Genomic DNA, 21447 nt, shown 5'->3' with positions numbered 1-21447 from the left:
CCCACCCCCCTGGCCCTATCTAACCCCCCCCCCACCTTTATCCATGGATTTACGCCTGCCGGAGGCAGACGTAAATCCGTGTGCGCCAGCGGGCTGCTGGTGCGCCAAGACCCGACCCGGGGGCTGTTCCGGAGGGCGCGGCCAGGCCCCCAGAACGCCCCCGGGCCGGCGCCATGCCCCCGGGCCCGCCCCCCAAACGCTGCGTCACGCCCTCCAAACGCCGCGTCATTCGGCAACGCCCCCGACACGCCCCTTTCAGGAAGCCGGGGGACTTCCCGGGGCTCTGCGCACGCCGGCGGCCTATGCAAAATAGGCGCGCCGGCGCGCAAGGGCCTTGCGTGTGTAAATCCAGGAGGATTCACGCGCGCAGGTGTTTTAAAATCTGCCCCAATGCACAAGTGTGCACCCCCTTGCGCGCGCCGACCCCATATTTTATAACATGCGGCGTACCTCTTAAAATCCAGCCCTAAGGCGTTACTTATCAATAAGAGTACAACTAGTAGGGCCTATATCTGTATGTCTACTGCCCATCTCAAAAATTCAGTTCTGGCCATGCCAGACGCTTCGTTGCAGCCAACATTTTTGTGTCCGATTCCAACCATCCAGCCACTTTCCGGCCCACTTCTAGTCCCAGGAGTTGAGCGGGAGGTACCTCCGCTCCCCTTCGTCGTCAGGTAGCGTAGCTGCAGCGCGGCTCTCGGGATCATAGTTAGCGCAGGCGCGGTTTCCATGGAAACGGAAAATACAACATGGCGCCCTGAAGGGGCTTTCTTTCTGTCAGTGCTTAGCGGCGGAGGCTCCCAGTTGCAACCATGTCTGCCCGGTCCTAGCACAAGCAACTGCAAGAGTTTGGACTCATCCCTTCAGAAGTAGCTTGCCGTTACCCAGGATGAACAGTAAGCTGCCCTTCTCAATGAAAAGCGAAAACTGTTTGTCGGTCTGAGGGCAGGTTAGGTGCATAATTACACCCTTCCTCCGTCGGCATAACACTTTCCAGCAGTCTAGGTGCGCATTCGGCGATTCTGAGCTTGTACAGTTCGGTTTACCTGCTTGGTGGAGCCCAGGTTATGCTTTTCTTGGCCGTGTGCTATGCATAGTTTTTTGCGTTCAGCAATTCATTCTAGAAGAGAAGGCTGAAAGAACAATGGCGCGTTTGTTGAACACAGTGTAAATAGAATAGTTATAGAACGCGCGCAGGAGCTTTTTATCCGCTCAATAAAGGAACCACTGTTCAGTAAATAAATCTTCCTACGGAGAAGGCAGCGCTATCCGTCGTGAAGAGACCACATCAAATTCAAGCACAGTCTAGGAGTTAATTTTCTTACCAGATGCTACCCTCTTCTCCTTCCATATTTGTACAGGGTAAACGGTAACAATTATTTTTCTTGTTACAGTGAGCACTTGCTATTTTTTTTTTTTATCTTGACAAAATGTGGTGAAAGGATTTACTTGACAGCTGTCATGAAAGAACCATGAATGAATTAAGGGATTGATTTATGAAACTTTTTTTCCCCCCAGAGACACAGAATGGGAGAAAAGATTTAGTAAATTAGTCCTGGAAAGCATTATTTATAGTAGCTGGTAAAATACAATATATATAGCTTTTATTTATTGTAAGATGCATATAAAGGTAAGCTAGTGTCATTCATTATTGTATGTAACACTACATGGACATTTCACAATTGAATATATGTTATTAAGAGATTTTTCGTACCTGTCAGAGTGATAGAATTACAGGCCATCACACACAGACAAGTTGCTTTTGGAGGTGCTAGTTTAATACCATAATTTCAGAACTTCCTTGAAACTCATTTAAAATAAATACAGTGTATAGAAAATGCCTAGGAATTTGCTTGACAGGCAGGCCAATGACTCAACTTGCTTGTTTGATTTTTCCCAAAACTTATTCTCATTTGCCAGTTCTAGAGCAATGTAGTACTAAGTGGAAGCATAGCCTAGTAATTATAGCAGCAGGCTGAGAGCTACTGAAGTCAAGATTCAAATCTCACATACACTCCTTGTGACCTGGGGCAAGTCACTTCATCCTCCATTGCCTCAGGTACAAACTTATTGTAAACCCTTTGGGGACAGGAAAATACCTGCAGTGTAACTTGCCTTGAGCTACCAATGTGTGAGCTAAAATCCAAATAAATATTTTAGAGTAAGAATGCTTAATGTTTGCACTCCAAACAGTGTTGAAAACCTATTTCCAGTCTCTTTTCTTTTTTGATTTTGCTTTAGGCAATGTGTAGATATTCACTAGTGATTTTCTTAACAGCACTTCCTCTTTGTTCTGCAGACCAGTCCAGACCAATGGGGAATACTCTTGTTCACTGCTGAGTGGAAGCAGATAACTTCTTCCTTCTTTTTCTGATGCTAACCTATATATTCTGGAATAGCAGGGTACATAGACAGTAGTTCTCTGCTTCCAGCTGTAGTGGCAGTCATGCTGGGATAGCAAAGAGAAGAAAAGAAAGGGAAAGAGCTAGTGGCAAAGGGTCCACAAGTAAAACTGTTCTTCCCTCTCGAAATCCAGACCCATTTGGCCTGGCAGAATTTTATTTTTTGCCCACATAGTGCTGGGCCATAAAAGAAAAGGAGGCAAGCAAGATAGTGAGAGATACAGTGCAGGAGAAGCACCTCCAAGCCCTCCTCCTCCTCCCCTCCTCCCAGTGATGGCGGAGAGAGGCAGGAAATGCCTCATCTGTGCGAATTGCAAGTAGAACTCAATAGCAGGCTCCTTCTGTGTGCAGTGCGATGAGCCCAGGGCCTCTAGAAGAAAGCAGGTACAAAGGAGAACGGCAGAGGTGGGAGGCTGGAGTAGTGGGATAGGCACATTGAAGGGGGGGGGGGAGCCAGTACCAGCACAATGAGAAGTCCTGGGGGGGGGGGTGGCAGGAAAAGGACCCTGGACTGGGGCAGCAAGACCAATGCTGAACACGAGGTAGGCCCAGTTCAGGCAGGCAATGAAGTAAGGGATCCAGGCCTAAATGACAGTGAAGGAGAAATGGATTTTTCCATGGAATTTATCATCCTGATGCATAAGGTATACAGGGAGATGAAAGGTCAGGCAGCAATTGAAAACGGTGCCCTTGGGAAGAAGGAGACAAGGGCTAAATGGCCTCAACTGGGGAAAGAAGTAATCTGTTCCCCAGATTTTTCACTGAGCATCTTCCTCTCGGCCTGTAGTCCTTAGAGTCACAGCATGGAGAACTTGAGAAATCCTCAGGATTCACATGGAGAAAGTGACCTGCAAGAAGACTTTTTAGAAAGGAGGAGCTGGCTGCAACAGTGGAATAGTCATTAGATATAACAAAAGAGGAGAAGGAAGATAAGGGTCATGGGGATCCAATCCTCTTGGGGATTAAGAAACAGGCAGAGCTTTTCCCCTTCATTTAGCCATCAGGGAAATGATCATGGTGGAATGGGAGGCCCCAAACAGCCTGAGGCTGTTTGGGGCCTCCCATTCCACCATGCAAAAGGGCCTCCCATTCCACTGCAGCAAAAGGAGATAGATTAATTATTTAAAGTTCCAAAAGTGGATGCTTCAGACACAGCAGTGACAAGGAAAACCATGATTCTAGTAGAAGGCGGCACAGGCTGTTGCGATCCCTCCCGTGGCCAGAACCACGGGAGATTTCTTACCTTATCACCTGAGCCCGACGTGATCCTCCCGGCATGGCAGGAGCCGTGCCAAGGTTCCCTGCAGCAGCAGGAAACTGTCATCGGGCTGGCGCGGCAGGAGCCGCACCGGGGATATCCATCGCAGCATGGAGCCACTCCGGTCTTGCCTTGCGGTCCAGAGACCGCCCTCGCCTTTCTGCGGAGTTCGGGCCACTGCCGTGGGTCCATGCAGCCCAGCCGCCATCTTGCCAGCACGGCAGGAGCCGTGCTGTGCCTTTTCCATGCGGCAGGAGCCGCGCTGGGGTTCCCTCTCGCGGCTGAAGCAGTGCCTCTGCTCCTCATACGGCCCAGAGGCCGCCGAAGCTTCTATCAGTGGCAGGGCCGTGGTTAGCATCTCCATGCTGCCAGGAGGCCGCCGCTAGTTCACCCTACGGCCAGGAGGCCACCAACAGCGTTCCAGGTGGTCCTGAGGCCGCCAAAGTTACCTTGCCCCTTCTGGGGAAGAGGCCTGGATCCCCAAGGTTCCCTCACGGCAGGAGCTGCCGTTCACGCCGTGTCCTGGCAGGCCTGAGGCCTATTCTTCAGCGGCAGGGAGCTACCTCCTACGTCGGGGCCTGTACGGTCCAGCTGCGGCTCCTCCTCTTTCAGGGTCCTGCTGCTTCTCTTCCTGCCTTTCCCTAGGCGTGGGGCCGTCTCTCTCTGCCATTCTTGTAGGGCCAGTGAGGGCGTAGACCCTGGACGATGTCACTTCCTGGATCCGCCTCTTCAGCCTACAAAAGGCTCTTCAGGTCATTCCATCATTGCCTTTGCAAGGAGTAAGTCCTCCTTAGGACTCCACGTCTGCTTCTCCTCCTAGTCACTCTGTTCCATGTAGGATCCTGTATCTTCGTCATTGTTCCATGTTTGGGTCTCTGTTCCAATGTCTTTGATGTTCCTAATGTTTTGATGTCCGCCTGTTCCTGATGTCCACTTGTCCCCCTGTTCCTGATGTCCTGATGTCCATCCATTCCTGATGTCCTGATGCTGTCCAGTCCTGGTGTCTTTGTCCAAATATCCTTAGCTCCGTTCTGACCCGTCCCTCGTGGTCCGTGACCAGCCATTTGAGTTGAGTAGGGTGCGTTGTGGCCCAGTAGTCGGCGTCCACCCCCGCTGGGGTGTGTAGGGCGCTGGTGGTTCCCTCCATTCGATGGTGCCATGGAATCATCTCTTCCCTTGTCTGTCTTACCTTGTTCTTGATGTCCGATATCTGTCTTGCCTTGATGTCCTAGCTTGATGCCTGCTCATGTGGTCCGCAACCAGCCCGGTTGGGCTGGGTATGGCGCTAGAGAGACTTTGCCCGCTTGGAGGTTCCAGACTTTTAACTATAGGTTTTTAACCTTGCCTTGTCTTGCCACACCTTGCCTGGTCGCTCAACGTCTTCCTCAAAGCCTGAGTCTTCGTCTGTCCTGCCACGCCTTGAGTCTTCATCTGCCTTGTCACGTCTTGTTTCACGTCCCCGTCCGGCCATGTCCTCTGTCTGGCCTGCCGCTTCAAGCTGCTACCCAGTGGCTAGTCCGAAAGGGCTTGGAACAGTCGGAGGACCATTCAGAGACCATCATTGCGTTGATGGTCTTACCTCGGTGTGCAGGTTTGGTAAGAGGTCCCTGGTTCTCCAGTTCCCAGACTTGGACTGTCTTGCCACAGGGGCACACATCTTGTCCTGTGCTGGGGAGCGCTCCCTAACGCTTCCCACTTCCATCCTCAGCTCAACACAGGCCTCATGAATGCACAGGACCGGAAGATAGAATCTCTCCTAAAGAGGTCGTTTGAGTTGGCCAGCCTATCTTTGCAGATGGCGATATGTTGTTGGTAGGAAAATTCGTGATTATTTTGTCACAGAATAAACAACAGACTTATTTAAAAGTATAGAAGTTTTACTTATAAGTCTGAGAATAAGCAATAAAAGCATATAAGATTAGAGTTTGCATTAAATAATATATACAAAGATACTTCCCCCTCACAGTTTCTAATGTGAGTCTTATATATTTTTGGAAAGATGGAAATACAACATTGGAAAACCAGGAACAGTTCATCAGGCACTTCATTAAACCAATGTAATGTTCAACGAGCTTTTCCTCTGATTTCTTCTTTCTCTGATTTCAAACACTTAGCTTGAAGTTGGTCTTTTTATGTTGATTCCGCTGACCTTTTTCCTAGTTTCAGTCTTTCTCTGGGATACTCCCATGTGTTCTTGAGGCCCCAACTGTCTATCTTTACTAAATCAGCAAACAGGTGTGGCCAAATGGAATCTGTCCTGTTTTCCCTGATATCTGCACAGTTAGCCTCCTGAGTAACTGCTCTTTAATATATCTGAACTCATGACTTGCTTCTTGTTACAAGCAGGCTAAGAAAAATGGCATATTTATTCTCAGAACTTATAGGCCTTAAATCATTTGACTAGTAATATTAGTGATTCTCTGCTCCACTACTTTCTATCACAGTACAAAATTCTTCACGTAAACTAAATAACTGCTTAAAATAATTTCCCAAAGATATGTAGTTAGAGCAATGGTGAAAAGGCTACAGCAACGGCATTTAGGTAAAGACGAAGCTGACACTGATGTAGATGTGGAAACTTCCAATGTAGAATTGGGGGTAGTGTTTGTGGCAGATACGTGGATGACTAATTAGGACCTCACCCAGGCAAATAGCTGCACTAGTTATGGCAAGGAGATGGATGACTCCTTCCAAGATTATTTTAAGCAGGCTACCTCTTAAAGGCTGCTTATTAATTGAGGGAGATCTAAAAAAAACCAAACCTGGTAAAGAATCTAGGAGATTTTAAACCTTAGAGATTGCCAGAAGACTGAGGCCAAGGGGTAGAAAGAACCCTTAAGAGTTGCAATATAGGCCAGCTAGGGCATTATTCCCACAAGGGGGGAGGACCGAAGTTATGCTGATTTTTTGAAGTATGGTATATTTGGAATCAGAGGTCCAAAGCAAGTTTTATGCCCTGGCTTATACTTTATTATATACAACAAGGGTTGGATTTTCAAAAGGTTACATGCATAACTGGCCTTACACGTGCCGGGCCTATTTTAAAAAGGCTCGGCTGTGCACGTAAAGCCCCGGGACGCGTGTAAGGGGTGGGGGCAGGGCGGTTCAGGGGCGGGGCAGGAGTCTCCAGGCACAGCGGCCATTTGCCGCTGTGCCCAGGATCGCGTGCCAGCAGTTGGCCGGCGCGTGCAACTTGCGCCTGCCCCAGACAGGCGTAACTGGTTAAGTCATTTTTTGGGGGGCTTAGCTTAGGGGTGGGGGGCGGGAGAGTTAGGGGAAGGGAAGGTGGGGTGGGGGAGAAGGGAAGTTCCCTCCAAGGCCACTCCGATTTCAGAGCAGCCTGGGAGGGAACAGGGGAAGGCAGCGCGGGCTCGGCACGCACAAGGTGCACAATTGTGTACCCCCTTGCATGTGCCGATCCCTGATTTTATAACAAGCACGCGCCTGCGCCCGCATGTTATAAAATCGCGTGTCCATGTGCGCGCGCCAGGTAGTGCGCACATGGACACACGCGCGCACCCTTTTAAAATCTACCCCCATGAGTTCAAAACAACAAGCTTTCTAACATATGGACCACAAACAGATCATGACTTTACAAATGCAAAATCTATATATCTTTAAACATTAATGTCATATCTCATGCACAATATAGCTTCCACACCTCATATCCACATTCATGCTTTACCCTTCATTCATACCACCCATACCACAAATCATACACACCATTCCCCATATATTATAATCAACTTAAAACATTCCCCACCACTTATTAAAATATGAAACCATTGTAATGAATTCCGAGTTTCTGCTGTATTTGAATGTTATCTCTGCTGTGTTCAAGTGCCTATTTAAATGCTATTTCTGTTGTGTTAAGTACCGATGAGAGCCTCGTTTCACCCCGTGTCTCGGGGCTTCATCAGGGAAGTTAAACGTGTGGGGGTGTGAATGAAGGAAAAGTGCAACGTTTGAGCTCTCAGAGGTTCCAAATGAAGTTTTTCAGGTCCATTCTTCACTTCCCCCAGTAGGGGGCCAGCTAACAAGGTTTTACAAGTAGTGGACCCATATTACGAAGGATAGATGGATCCTAGAGATTATTCAGTAGGGCTATGCCCTCAAACTGGCTACCTCTGTTCCTGACAAATACTTAATAACCCCATGCAGATACCACATAAAGAAAGGAGCTATTCAAGCTACAGTAAAGAAAATGCTCCATCTGGCAGTGGTAGTACCGGTCCCCAAGTCCGAGATAGGACGGAGTTGTTATTTGCTTTGTAGTTTCAAAGAAAGAAGTCACATTTTGTCTGATATTAGTCCTAAAAAGATGAACAGATATCTCAGGCCCCATTTTAGGATGGAAACATTGAGGTTAATGATGGGGCAGGAAAGACAGGGGAGTTCCTAATCTCTCTAGATTTAGCAGACTCATATCTCCATATCCCCATCAGGGAAGCACACCAGAGGTATCTGAGGTTCACAATCTTGGGGAACCACTATCAATTCAAAACCTTGCATTTGGTCTGGCCATGGCACCACACACCTTTACTAAAGTTATAGTAGTGGTGGCAGCAGCAGCATTAAGAAAAGAAGGGATTCTGGTACACCTCTGTTTGGACAGCTGGGTAGTAAAGATCAAGTTGAGGCTAGAGAACGAGCAGTCCATCTTGAGGGTGAGACAGTTCTTGAAGGCATTGGTGTTACATTCGGCAGTTCACAGGAAGGCCCCGCAAGCCGCCTCACTCACCCGTAACATGGCTGGACCTGTCCCGTGGTCAGCATACAGTCTCCTGCTCTGAACACTGTCCAGCATGGCCTGAGATTCCACCAGCCACTGCACCCACTGCTTCTCCTTGGGTGCATGTGCATATATGTGCATATTATATAGGCTCCTTGGCAGGAATCGCTGAGCGGTGCCCCGTGAGGACGTCAGCCCAACCGACCTACTGAAGCAAGGGCCTCGCAACATCACCTCGCCTCAGCAACAGGTCTCCTGCCTTAGCAGTGTGTTTTGCTTTCGAGTTCCTGATTCCTCGTCCAGCCTTGCTTTTCCAGCCTCGTCTCGTCCAGCCTTGCCTTTATATTGTCCCTCTCGCCCAGTGTCTCCTGTGTGTCTTTGTCCATCTTTGGCCTGACTTCCGGATTCTGACCTCTTGCTTGGACCTGACCACGATTTCCTGCCACCTGGACCTGATCATGACTGCCTGGACCTGACCTTGGTCTGTCTTTGATTCCATTAAGTCTGTTGCCTGCCCTGACCCCGGCGTGCCCTCGGACTCTCGCTCTAGTCACCACCCTAGAGACCTGCCTAAGTCTTGTCAGCTGCCAGAATCCAAGTACTCGACCTGTGGGGGAGGCAGCTGGTATAGGTGAAGCTCCAGACTGTCCCGCTACAGGGCGCATTCGCCTGCCGCCGGCATAGGCCTCGTAGGTTCGCTTGCGAGGCTGCATCAACTACACCACAGCATAAAGGGCTCACAATCAAAACACCCATCGCAATTGGGGTGGGTAGTGAAAGAGTCTAAGAGTTGTTTACAGTCTTCCGAGTCTCTGGTGTATCTGGGGATATGCTTCAATATGAAGTAGGGAAGGCTTTCATGACCAGGGAGAGAGTCTTGAAGCTGCAAGCACATGGTGAAGAAACTGGTAGCCAGCAGGAAGCCTGTTTTGTTTACTTTTTATTGATTATGTATGTTTTTTTGTTCACTGCTTAGGGCCTGGCTTAGGCCGGGTACAAATACAAATAAATAAATAAGGCGAAGATCTACCTACAAGAGCTAGGATTAGTGGCTGCTCCCATAGTTCTGGTCTCCTGGGCGAGGGCACACACGCATTCTTTGTAAAAGGCATTATTAGCAAGGTGAAAGAGACTTGTTCTGCCAGCAGAGACCAAGAAGAACCTCCGATTGTGGTTCAGTGATGTCAGCTTGTTAGCAAGGATAAGTCTGAATCCGCTGAAATGGGTGACATTGACGATGGATGCCAACTGCTGGGCTGGCGGCCCATTGTGAAGGGCAAGTAGCACAGGACAAGTGGTCAGTCAGGGAATGATAAATCAGCTAGAGACGAGAGCACTCAGACTGGCACTCAACAGCTTTCTCTTCCGCTAGGGGGAAAAGCTGCAAGAGTGCAATCGGACAGTTCTACAATGGTAGCAAGGGGGTATTCGTTTAAGAGAAGAAGTAGGGAACCCTGATGAGCTGGGCAGAAGCCTTCTTAAAAGGGCTGATGGTGCATCATATAGCAGGAATTGAAAACAGACAGGCAGGCTACCTTAGCTGGCACACACTGGATCCAGGAAACTGGGAGCTGCCCAGGAAGGTGCTTGTGACCATAATAGAGGCCTGGGGGTAGCCCCACTGATGGCAACCCAGCAAATTTTTCAGCCAAACCTGAGAAAAAAGTTCAGAAGGGCTAAATACGCTGATTCAGCCATGGCCGATGGAAGAATTACTTTACATGTTCCCTCTTTGTCCAATGACTTCAAAGACACTCTGTAGAATAGTGGCTGAGAAATTCTAGTAGTGCTGGACTGGCCCAGACACCAATGTTCCATCTAAAGATTGGGTTGCTGTGTGCAAAAAGTTTTTTGCTCATGAGCAAAACATTTTGGTTTTATTACCCTGTGAGCACTACTTTCTTAGATGCAAAAAGACAATCAATTTTTTGTTCACAGCAACCCAATCCTTAAAGGGAATATTGGTAGTAACATGCACACAAACTTTCTCACAAACACACACACACACTAACATATTTTCATATTCACTCTCGTCTTTCTTACATATACATGCTTATTCTCATAGACACCCCCCACACACACACACTCATATACATGCACACTCACTCAGTTCTCCTCCTTTTCCTCACATATACACACACACACACACTTATCTTAATAACTGCAAACCCTTCACTGCCAAACACTGGGAAGTAACACAGACTTCTGCAAAAAAGACACCTAGTGTTGCGGTCCCGACCGCCCCTCTCATGTTCGGGGTCAGACCCGCTTACCGTCTCTTCAGTTCTCGCAGGATTCCGCTGAGACCCGGGCTCGACAGGGCCTCCTCCCGAGGAGTTCTCACGAGGAGGGCGCCATTACAGGCCTATCACTGCCTGGCCTCGCGCGCGAGGAGGGTTCTCATAAGCGCACAGCACCCGGAAGCCTGGCTCCGCCTCGTCTGCTGACGTCACGCGACGCTCCAGATTTAACCGGCGTCCAGTCTCCACTAGACGCCTTGCAACGAGGTTCCCTGCTGACTAGTTGCTTCCTGTTCCTGTCCTTGCTTGCTGATTCTCGTTGTCTCTTTGGTTCCTGATCCCGGTTTGCCTGACGGACTTCTCTGCGAGCCTGCTGCCTGCCTTGATCCCGGTTTGCCTGACGGACTTCTCTGCTAGCCTGCTGCCTGCCTTGACCCCGGTTTGCCTAATGGACTTCTCTGCTAGCCAGCCGCCCGCCTTGATCCCGGTTCGCCACGGACTTCTCTGCCAGCCTGCCGCCAGTCCTGATCCCAGGTTGCCTCGTGGCCTTCTCTGCTAACCCGCCGCCTGCCGCTACTCTGGTCTGCTTCGCGGCCCAGCCTCCAGTTCGCTGCCGGTTCAGACTCCGCCTACCTCTCTGACCTGCCTGCCAGCCAGCAACCTGCCTTGTTCACCGGTAGCTCTCCCTGAACTCTGACCTCTCTCCAGACCACCCACGGACTTGCCCTCTCTGGACTACCTTGACTGCTCCAGTCCCCAGGGCCTGGGTCCCTACGGGCCCCTCCCGGGGGGATTCCAGGCTCCGGGTATCCTTGCCACGCACTGACTCCGCCCCCCGGTCTGCTCTGTGTTATACCTGCAGGCCGGCCCAAGGGTCCACTTCTTGCCTTACCACAGCCCAGTCACAACACCTAGAACCTTGCTAACTCTACCATACCAGCACTATCTCAGGACTCAAACTGCAGCAGCTTTATCTATGACATGGCAGCAATGCAAATATTATACCATGCCTTAGAACACTAATACACCACCTACTGGGGTTAACAGAACAAGCCGTACTGCTACAAAACCCTACAGAAAACTACATGCCAGCAGAAATATTGCACCTGTTACACAAGAAGAACACAGACAGATCCTTACCTAATACAGAATAAGGGGATACAAATTAGAAACAGAAACATGGAGGCAAAAATAAAATGGAAAGGCCGAGAAACCAGACACTGAACAGTGGAATACTAAAGAAAGAACAAAATACAAATATGTAATGCACATTCCTAAAGATAACATATGCCAATCACTAAAAATTCAAAACACATTTTTTATTATTTTACGTTGGTTATCTGATCTTATTTTTCTAATCAGTTGGTCCCAGGCTTTTTTTACCCCACGTTCCCTCAGTCTTTTACCAATTCCTTTTACAGAGACTCTTATTTTTTTCCTGTTTCTTCTCTCTCCACCTGTCTTCTCTTCTTCTCTCAAACACACAGTCAGGCTCTCATTCTCACCCGCTGTCTCTCTCTTTCTCACACACATACACACACACAACACACACTCTCACACATAGGCTGTCTCTCACACACAGGCTCCTGCATGCTCTCTCTCTCACATGCTGTCTCTCACACACAGGCTCCCACTCTCTCATGCTGTCTCACATACACACACACCACACAAGGCTCTCACTTTCACATGCTATGTCTCTCTATGATACATACACCCCAGCTTAGAGGGAACAGTGTCAGATACCCATAGTATGCAGACCTGGTAAGATTGAGCAGGGAAAGGCCACTCAGGCTGGCAGACACTAGTGGCTTTCTCCACCAGAGTCTGAAAGTGATGGAAGATCCAAGTCCTTATTATACAGATTGGCTATTGAAAAGATAAAGCTGAGAAACAGAGGCTACTCTGATGTAGTAGTCTCAACCTTCTTGACAGTGAGATACCAATCTACGGCCTTGGCATATAGTAGAGTCTGGAGGCTGTTTGAGGCTTGGTGCTAGTAGAAATGAGTTGCTCCATTCAAGTCAAAGGTGCAAATAATTCTAGACTTCCTGCAGGAAGGTCTGGACAAGGGTTTAGCATTGAGTTCATTGAAAGTGCAGGTAGCAGCATTAACATACTTTAGAGGCCAAGTGGAAGGGACATCAATAGGTGTCCATCTGGATGTGTCTCGATTTCTCAGGGCAGTAAAACATGTGCATCCCCTGATTTGGCTGGTAGTGCCAGCATGAGACCATAACCTGGTGTTGAGAGCCTTATCAAAAGCATCTTTTGATCCCCTCAGAGAAACACAGGTAAAGAACTTGACCTTGAAGACAGTATTTTTGATGGCAATTTGCACAGTCCCAGGAAATATCTCTTCTAGCATTCAGGAGATCAGAGCATGTTGGAATGAAGAAAAGCCTGAATCTACTAGATGTCAGGAGAGCTCTGTTGCGATATCTTAAGGTTACAAATGTTTTCAGGAAGTAAGACAGACTGTCTTGTTTGGAGGCCAAAGAGAAAGACTGCATTCAACATATCCATTGCAAGGTGATTCAAGGTGGAAGAGCTTCGTTCTCAGCTACAAGATTCAGCTTTGGCCAATCCCGTGGGCCTCTCGGCCTCCATGTTTTCCAAAACATTGTTGGCACTTCCTGCACCTTCTCGATACAATGGGGATCCACGCTCCTGTCATGGCTTCCTTAACCAGTGCTTCATGCAATTTGCACTGCAACCCTCACTGTCCCTAAAACCTATCTGGGGTAGGCACTGCTTGGGCATGTCCCATTTGTCTGGATTGGTTTGCAGGATGAAGAGGAAGGTGAAATTTAAACTAGCAGTTAATTTTCTTTCCTTGAGTCCTGACAGACCAGTCCAGAACCCTCCACAGAGGAGATAATTAATAGGGAGATATACAGTATATAGTGAGGGGATACTATCCCTCTTACACACTACTCCCATCTGACTTCCTTTTTCTCATCTTTCACTCTTACTCTCCTCCCATTCCCTCTTTCACACCATCCTTCTCACCTCCCTCCCTCCACTATCTCACCTCATCCCCTCCATCAGGGAGGTGAAAGAGGGAAGGTGGGGAAGGGGGGGGGAGCCAGCGAGAAGAAAAAGAATGAATTAGATGGGAGGTGAGCATACGAAGGAAGAGAGGTGAAAGACCTGAGATGGAGGGTATGGGGTGAAATAATGAAGGGAGGAAGGTGAGAAGGATGGGGTGAACGAGGGAATAGGATGAGAGTGAAAGGTGGGATAAAGGGAGACAGAGGGGAGTAATATGTGAGAGGGAGCATACCCCCCCTCACTATATACTGTATAATCTTCCTATCATCTGCTCTGTGGAGAGCAGTGCCAGATAGTCTGCCCTCTCCCCATTCCATGGATAGTTGGTGATGTCATCCAAAGGAGCCACTGGTGTCTTCAAAAGCAGCCATCCTGCGGTGTGGGATGTCCCTTAGAGCAGAAATTCTTTGCCTTTTATGTCATCTATGGGAAAGAAGAGGAAGGGTAAAACTCCTGCTTTCATGTTATCATCTAGTGGCCCTCTGGATTTCCATGTGATATGCTTATCTTCCCCAAACTATTATGGGCATTTTAGAAGAGGGCTCTATTTTGCCTGGAACCTCTCTAAGCCCTAATATCAGTATATTCCCTTGCAACCTCCAACCTTGTAGAAGTGACATGATGTCTCCCGGTGTGGAGGGAGGCAATGTGGTCACTTATTTGATACCCAAAAAGGCTCTGAGAAGGAGTATTTGAAGGGGATAGAGGGACTGGGTTCTAAACCTTTTGAGGATGAGAATTCAAGAATGTTGGGAGAAGAACGGAGAGTTGATGCCCCTTTAGGAAAGGACTCAGTTGTGAGTAGAAACTCTCGATTCAGGTGGTGTGTAAGTACTAATATAATTAATGTTATATTACCTGAATGTGGCTTTATTCCACCTACTTCATCATTGTCTATGGGAACAGCGATGGGCTCCTTTGAGTCTACTAATATATCTTTGATGGATGTTTGGAGGGTGTTTTCAAGAAGGGAAAACACTTTAATCCAATTGTTATCACAAATGAATAAATTGTCAGAAGACTCTAAAGAAAAATTTCAGAGTTATGATTCTGTTATGCACCCCGTCCGTGCCCGGCCCGCGCACAGGCCTACTCACCTCCCTGGTTCCACGACAGGTCCTGGGTTGGCCTCCCGAGTGGCAGCTGCAAGCTCTTCCAGGCCTCGGCGTCCTGCGGCGGCGGTCACCGAGCCTTCCACTACGTATCGGGCCTCACGCTGGAGCTTGGCGTCTTCAGTGGCGTTGGCCACGCCCCTATGCGTGTGCAGACCGCTCAGCCTCTTGTAGGGCCAGGGGCGGGTCCTAGCTCTGCAGCGTGCCCTGATTGATTCCCTGATATAAGGAAGTCCCTGCTTGTACTTCCTTGCCTTGGCAATCGAGTTAGGGTCTTGCTAGATTGGTACTGCATCTGAACCTTGTTCCAGTCTTGTTCCAAGTCTCGTTCCAGGATCCTTCTGGTCCAGTCTTGTTCCTGCCTTGTTCCTGCATCCTAGTTCTCCAGCGTCCTCCTGTTCGTCTGTTCATCTAACCAGGTAGTACCCTCGGACTGTCTCTCTGGTACTGACCTCGGTCTGATTCTCGACCTGCCTGCCTGCTGCCTGCCTCCTGACTCCAGTCTGCTCCTCGACCTGCCTGCTTGCTGCCTGCCTCCTGACTCCAGTCTGCTCCTCGACCTGCCTGCCGCCTGCCTTCTGACCTCAGCCTGTTCCTCGATTCATCTGCCTGCTGCCTGCCTTCTGACCTCGGCCTGCCTGTGACCTCATCTGACCTCCGGAACCTGACCCCTGCTTTGTTGTCCACTCCTCGGACTGATCCCCGGATTCTGACCTCTGCCTGCTTGACCACGTCTCATGATTCTGGCTCTGTTCCTAGCCTTGTCATCATCTACGCTGTTCTGGTCCTCCTTGCTCCACCTGACCTCCAGTCTCAAACCTGACCGTGCTCCCCTCCTGTCTGTGGGCACGCCTGGTACAGCAGCTGCCGGACTCGGAAATACGGCTCAAATTGAGTCTGGAGTGGCTTTCCTCGCAGACATGCTTATCACCACCTTAGAATGTCACCTCGGGCTCTGGCCTCAGATGTGGCAGTTAGGAGGTATTATGGCTTAGGAACTGGTTAGCAGGTGAGGTATCAATCTCAACTGGCCAGGCTGCCCTTTAAAGTGGGGCTTCTATTTGGAGAAGAGCTGAAGAAACTTATGAAATACCTAGGGGAATCAAAAGCCCTAAGGCTATCAGAAGACAAGTCTTGAGCCAGTTCTAGAGTTCTGAGATGTCAACACCTCAGGGACTACTGTAGATTAAAAAAAAATGTATGGCTCAAGATCTCAATGGGTCAGGAAATCAAGAGCCCAGCCCTTTTGATGGGCCAAAAGATTGAGACATGATCCTTATGCTCAAGCAGGGACCAGCTGCTCGACCCAATGACAATCAATGGTTTCCTCTGGGAATTCCTCCAGTAGGCGATGCCTATGTTAGTTTTACATGGAGTGGACCCAAGTCACCATGGACCAATGTGTCCTGGATGTTATTCAATCTCTCCTCATAAGTCATTCGATGAAAGCCATCCACCTTTTTGGTCGCCCTTCTCTGGACCGCCTCCATCCTGTCTCTGTCTCTTCGGAGATACGGTCTCCAGAACTGAACACAGTACTCCAGGTGAGGCCTCACCAAGGACCTGTACAAGGGGCTAATCACTTCCCTTTTCTTACTTGATATTCCTCTCTCTATGCAGCCCAGCATTCTTCTGGCTTTAGCTATCGCCTTGTCACATTGTTTTGCCGACTTCAGATCATTAGACACTATCACCCCAAGGTCTCTCTCCTGCTCCATGCACATTAGCCCTTCTCCCCCCATCGAATACAGTTCTTTCGGATTACCACACCCCATATGCATGACTCTGCACTTCTTGGCATTGATAGCAGCTGCCATATCTTCAACCACTCTTCCAGTTTCCTTAAATCCCGTCTCATTCTCTCCACTCCTTCTGGCATGTCCACTCTGTTACAGATCTTAGTGTCATCCGCAAAAAAACAAACCTTTCCTTCTATCCTGTCTGCAATGTCGCTCACAAAGATATTGAACAGGACCGGTCCCAACACCGACCCCTGCGGCACTCCGCTCTCTCTTCAGAGTAAGTTCCATTTACCATCACACATTGTCTTCTGTCTGTCAACCAGTTGCAATCCAGGCCACCACCTCGGCACTCACTCCTAAGCTTCTGTTAGCAATCTGGCAACAGATTGCTAAATCCTTAGCAATCTGATAGGGATTAGCAATCTGTTACCAATCTCTCCTCGAGATAGGAGGAGTTAGTAGTCTGTTATGGAAACTGCTAAGGGATTAGCAAACTGTTATTGATCTCCCCGCCCGAAGGGCGGAGCTAGCAATCTGATGTCACTCATCCCATCAGGAGGGAGGAGTTAGCGAGCAGTTATGGATCTACTCCCCAAAGGGGAGGAGTTAACAATCTTGTATTGATCTGGCTGCTGAATACTCTTGTAGAGAGAAGAGCTATCATCTGTTATAGATAACCCCGTCAGGAGGAATAGTAATCTATTGTAAATCACTTCTTGAGAATAGAAGGATAACAATCTGTTAGCGATATGACCGCCAGGGAGGTGGAGTTAGTCTTCTGTAGAATGATGTTTCCCCAAGGAGAGGAGCTAGCGATATGTAATACTCTGTAGGCGTAGTTAGTGATCTGATGTGGAGTTGGCTTCCACAGAGTGACAGTCAGTACAATACCTGTTCTAGTAGTGTAAGAATAAACACTTAGTAGAAATGGTGAATCCCTGGGCCGATGGTTGATGACAGCGCCCCCAGGAGGAGATCCTGAGAGGAACCACCGGCTAGGCTGGAGTGTAAGACAAACACAGATAGTTCTTTATTAGACTGGAAGTTGAACCACCAGAGGTGGCAGTAGTGAGTTGATGTGTCCAGCAGGGCTGAAGTCCCTCAGATACTGGAATTACAATCTCTGGGTTGCTGAGCTGTAGAGAGAGACTATAGGTAGTGAGTAGACAGGGTATGCTGGATACATAACCAGTAGAAGATGGTACACTCACAATTGTAGATATCTGTAATGGCCTCTTATGCAACAGAGCGTCTTCAGTACATCCAGGAACAGGAGCCGTAGGCGAGCACTGGTTCCTATAGGCAGTCTGTAATAAGAACTCACAATAGCTGTGTATGGAATGGCTTCTGGAATAGAAGAGAGTCTGTAAAGGGTTTTAGGAACATGGGCCCTCGTGGAGCGAGTACCAGTTCCTATCTGCAATCTGCAACAATAACTCACGATCTCCGTACCTTCGATAACGTCTTAGACAGAAGGGAGTCTTCAGAGATTAGGAACATAGGCCCTCGTGGAGCAAGTACCGATTCCTATCTGCAATAGAACTCACAGTGTTCACGTCTGCAATCGCTTCCAGGCAGTGAGGAGTCTTCTGAGTATTCAGGGACGTAGGCCCTCGAGGAGTGAGTACCGGATCCCGTCTTAGCAATCTGAAATCAAGAAGAGAGAGAGCGGGGCTCCCGAGGAGTGGTTACCTCTAGGTAAGTTTGTAGAGGCCGAGCAGCGGAGAAAGGTTTCTCCTTGCTCACTCAGATCGTAGTTGCAAGTAGCGTGGACTGCCGAAGCAAGTCCCATTGGAGTTCCTTGCTAACTCAGTTTGTAGTAGCAAACAAAGACCCTTTTAAATTGGAAACGGATGACGTCACTACGGAGGGACGCCCCCGAGGTTTGCGCCCTTGCTGGTACAAAGTCTGGAGTGCGCACGTCTTTATGTCATCAGGAACATGGCAGATCCGTAGCGTCAAGCCAGCCCAGGGATTCCGGGGCAAAGAGGCAGGGAGAAACCGCGGCAGTTTCTGTCCATCAGAGCTGAAGGGAGTCGCCGCAAAGGTAGAGACATCAAGTGCTCTTCCTCGATCCAATTCCTTGGTTACCCCAGTCAAAAAAGTTTTATCAGATTTGTCTGACAGGATCTTCCCCTGGTGAATCCATGTTGCCTCTGGTCCAGCAATTCTTCCGACTGTAGATAGTTCACTATTCTTTCTTTTAACAGCGACTCCATTACTTTTCCCACCACTGAGGTGAGGCTAACCGGTCTGTAGTTACCAGTCTCTTCTCTGTTTCCACTCTTGTGGAGCGGGATCACCACCGCTCTTCTCCAATCACTCGACACCATTCCCATTTCTAGGGATCTATTGAATAGGTCACATAGTGGACCCACCAGCACATCTCTAAGCTCCCTCAGTATCCTGGGATGAACCTTATCAGGCCCCATGGCTTTGTTCACTTTCAGTTTCCCCAGCTCTTCCCATACATTCTCTACTGTAAATGGAGTTACATCTACTCCATTCCCCTGTAGTTTCTTGTTAACTAGCGACGGTCCTTCTCCAGGGTCTTCTTTAGTGAACACAGAACTGAAGTATTCGTTTACTATTTCTGCCATTTCTTCGTCTCTTTCCACACATTGATCCTTTTCACCTTTCATTTTCACTATACCACTTTAAACGTTTCTCCTTTTACTGATGTATCTGAAAAATGTTTTGTCACCTCTTTACCTCTTTGGCAATCCTTTCTTCCGCTTGACTTTTTGCAGTCTTGATTACTTTCTTTGTCTCCCTCAGTTCTACCAGATATTTTTCCTGCGGCTCCTCCCTTTGGGATCCTTTATATTTCTTGAACGCTGTTCTTTTAGCCTTTATTTTGTCAGCCACCTCCTTTGAGAACCAGATAGGTTTCATTTTTCTTTTGCTTTTCTTTACTTTTCTAACATATAGATTAGTTGCCTTGGTAATTGCTCCTTTTAGTTTGGTCCACTGTTGTTCCACATCTCTCTCATTCTTCCAGCCTACTAGTTCTTCCTCCAGGTACTTCCCGATTTCATCAAAGTCCGTGTTTTTGAACTGCAAAACTTGGGTCCGTGGGCTTCTTTTCCATATCCTTTTTGTGATATTAAACTATACCGTTTGATGATCACTGGTGCTGAGGTGGGCGCCCACCTGGACATCAGAGACATTATCTCTTCCCTTCACCTCTAGGCTCAACCCTTTCCACTCTATTGCCAGTCCCAGACTTTGACCCTGTTCTCAGTACTGCCCCTCACACAGGCTCCCTCTGTCCCTCCCTCTCTCACACACATGCTCCCTCTCTCTAATACACATACACACACCCTCATACAGGCTCCCTCACATACACAATCCCTTCACACAGGCTAGCACCTTCACATACACACAATCCCTTTTTCATACAAACGAGCTCCCAGTCTCTCACACACATACACACTCTTTCACAATCTCCTCATTTAGGCTCCCTCTCTCTGAAACCCACACTCAAGCATCCCTCCAGCCCCCCCTCTTTTACCTCCCATGCTCTCTCACCCTCCTGCACCGTCACCCTCCCCTCCCCTCACATAAGCTCCCTCTCTGAAACCTTCAAGCATCCCCCCCACTCCCCCTCTTACCACCCTCTCCCACACCCCGTCTCCTCTCTCACACACACATTCTCTCTCACTGGCATGCCGCAGGATGTGCTCTGTTTACGGCAAAGATGAAGGCCCGGGTGCGCCGTTCGCGGCACATGGGGGCCTTCCCTTTTAGCCGCGAACAGCGCGCCGGGCCTTCATCTTTGCTGCAACGGAGTGCGTCCCCTGTGCCGCGGGACTTGCTCCGTTCGTGGCATGCCAGGGTCTCTTCTGCTATTTTCTGCCATGCTGAGATGCCCCCACTCTCGCGATGGCCGCTGTCCATGCGCTTCCGGTTTTGGAGGGAGGAAATTGGTGGGGCGACGGTAAAAATCTGCAGGAAGGGCAACGAGGGAGGAAATCTGCGAGGTGAGAGAGAAAATCAGCAGGAAGGGGGAATTCTGCGCAAATTCTGCATTCCGCAGTAGCGCAGAATTCCCCCAAGAGTAAATTTGGGGTTGTTGGTCCCATAGTATACCACCCTATAGAATAGAAGGGATCTTTTGCATGAAAAGATGCAACTGAACTGGTGGGCATTGTTGGCCTGGGGAGGGGGGGTCTGTTGTATCTAAACTGTCTCCTTCTGCTCTGCTGAGAGACCAGACTCAGCCTCCTGGTCTGCAGCTGGGGTCCACGCCTTCCTGGGGGGATCCAACTGCTGTTGGGGGCCTTCCTGGGGGATCCAACTGCTGTTGGGGTCCATGCCCTACTGGGGGATCCGACTTCGCCTCCCAGTCTGCCGCTGGGGTTCCCACCCTCCTGGGGGATCCAACTCTGCCTCCCAGTCTGCCACTGGGTCCATGCCTTCCTAGGGACCCGACTCCACCTCCTGGTCTTCGCTAAATGGCCAATCATGTACTGTTACCCAGCCTGGATAAATCACCTTCTCTCAGCATGGCTTTTACTTTATCTGTTGTCTGACCCTGTATGGGTCACCTCTCAGCTAAAAGGCCAAGCCCCAGACAGAACTACAGAGAGAGATCATGTGCACACCCTTTTATCCTGCCTGGCCATCCCCCTGTTGTCTGGGATCTCAGTACCCACGTGTCTGAAAACCCTTTTAGTCAGGGTGAAAATCTGTTTTCTTCCTAGGTCTGTTTTCCAGTAAAATTTCTCTCATAAATCCCTTTCCCAGTCATGATTCTGTAATTTAAGAGTTTGAATCCTCTGATTTTTTTTTTAGTGATATTTCCTACAGATTTTCCAGTCAAGGGGGCTGTGACATGCAAATCCCCTACCTGAATATCTGACTAATCTATTCAATGGTCAGTTAAGTACCTTCACACTTAGGGGTCT

General features: G+C 48.9%; 1 protein-coding gene across 2 annotated transcripts in view; it reads left to right on the top strand.

Moving 5' to 3' along the window:
* Positions 1-729: 729 nt before the first annotated feature.
* Positions 730-21447, top strand: part of MOK (MOK protein kinase) — a 161075-nt gene continuing 140357 nt past the window's right edge. Inside the window, exon 1 of one of the 2 annotated variants that reach the window (XM_029597967.1) lies at positions 730-896. In XM_029597967.1, coding sequence (XP_029453827.1) covers positions 890-896 — 7 coding nt within the window. In that variant the 5' untranslated portion in view covers positions 730-889. The remainder of the gene's footprint in view (positions 897-21447) is intronic. The other variant, XM_029597966.1, reaches the window with a different exon arrangement.

This window comes from Rhinatrema bivittatum, chromosome 4 (genome assembly GCF_901001135.1).
Source record: "Rhinatrema bivittatum chromosome 4, aRhiBiv1.1, whole genome shotgun sequence".
Classification (NCBI taxonomy): domain Eukaryota; kingdom Metazoa; phylum Chordata; class Amphibia; order Gymnophiona; family Rhinatrematidae; genus Rhinatrema; species Rhinatrema bivittatum.
Note: the sequence above shows the minus strand (reverse complement) of the source record. Positions and strands in the feature narration are given on the sequence as shown.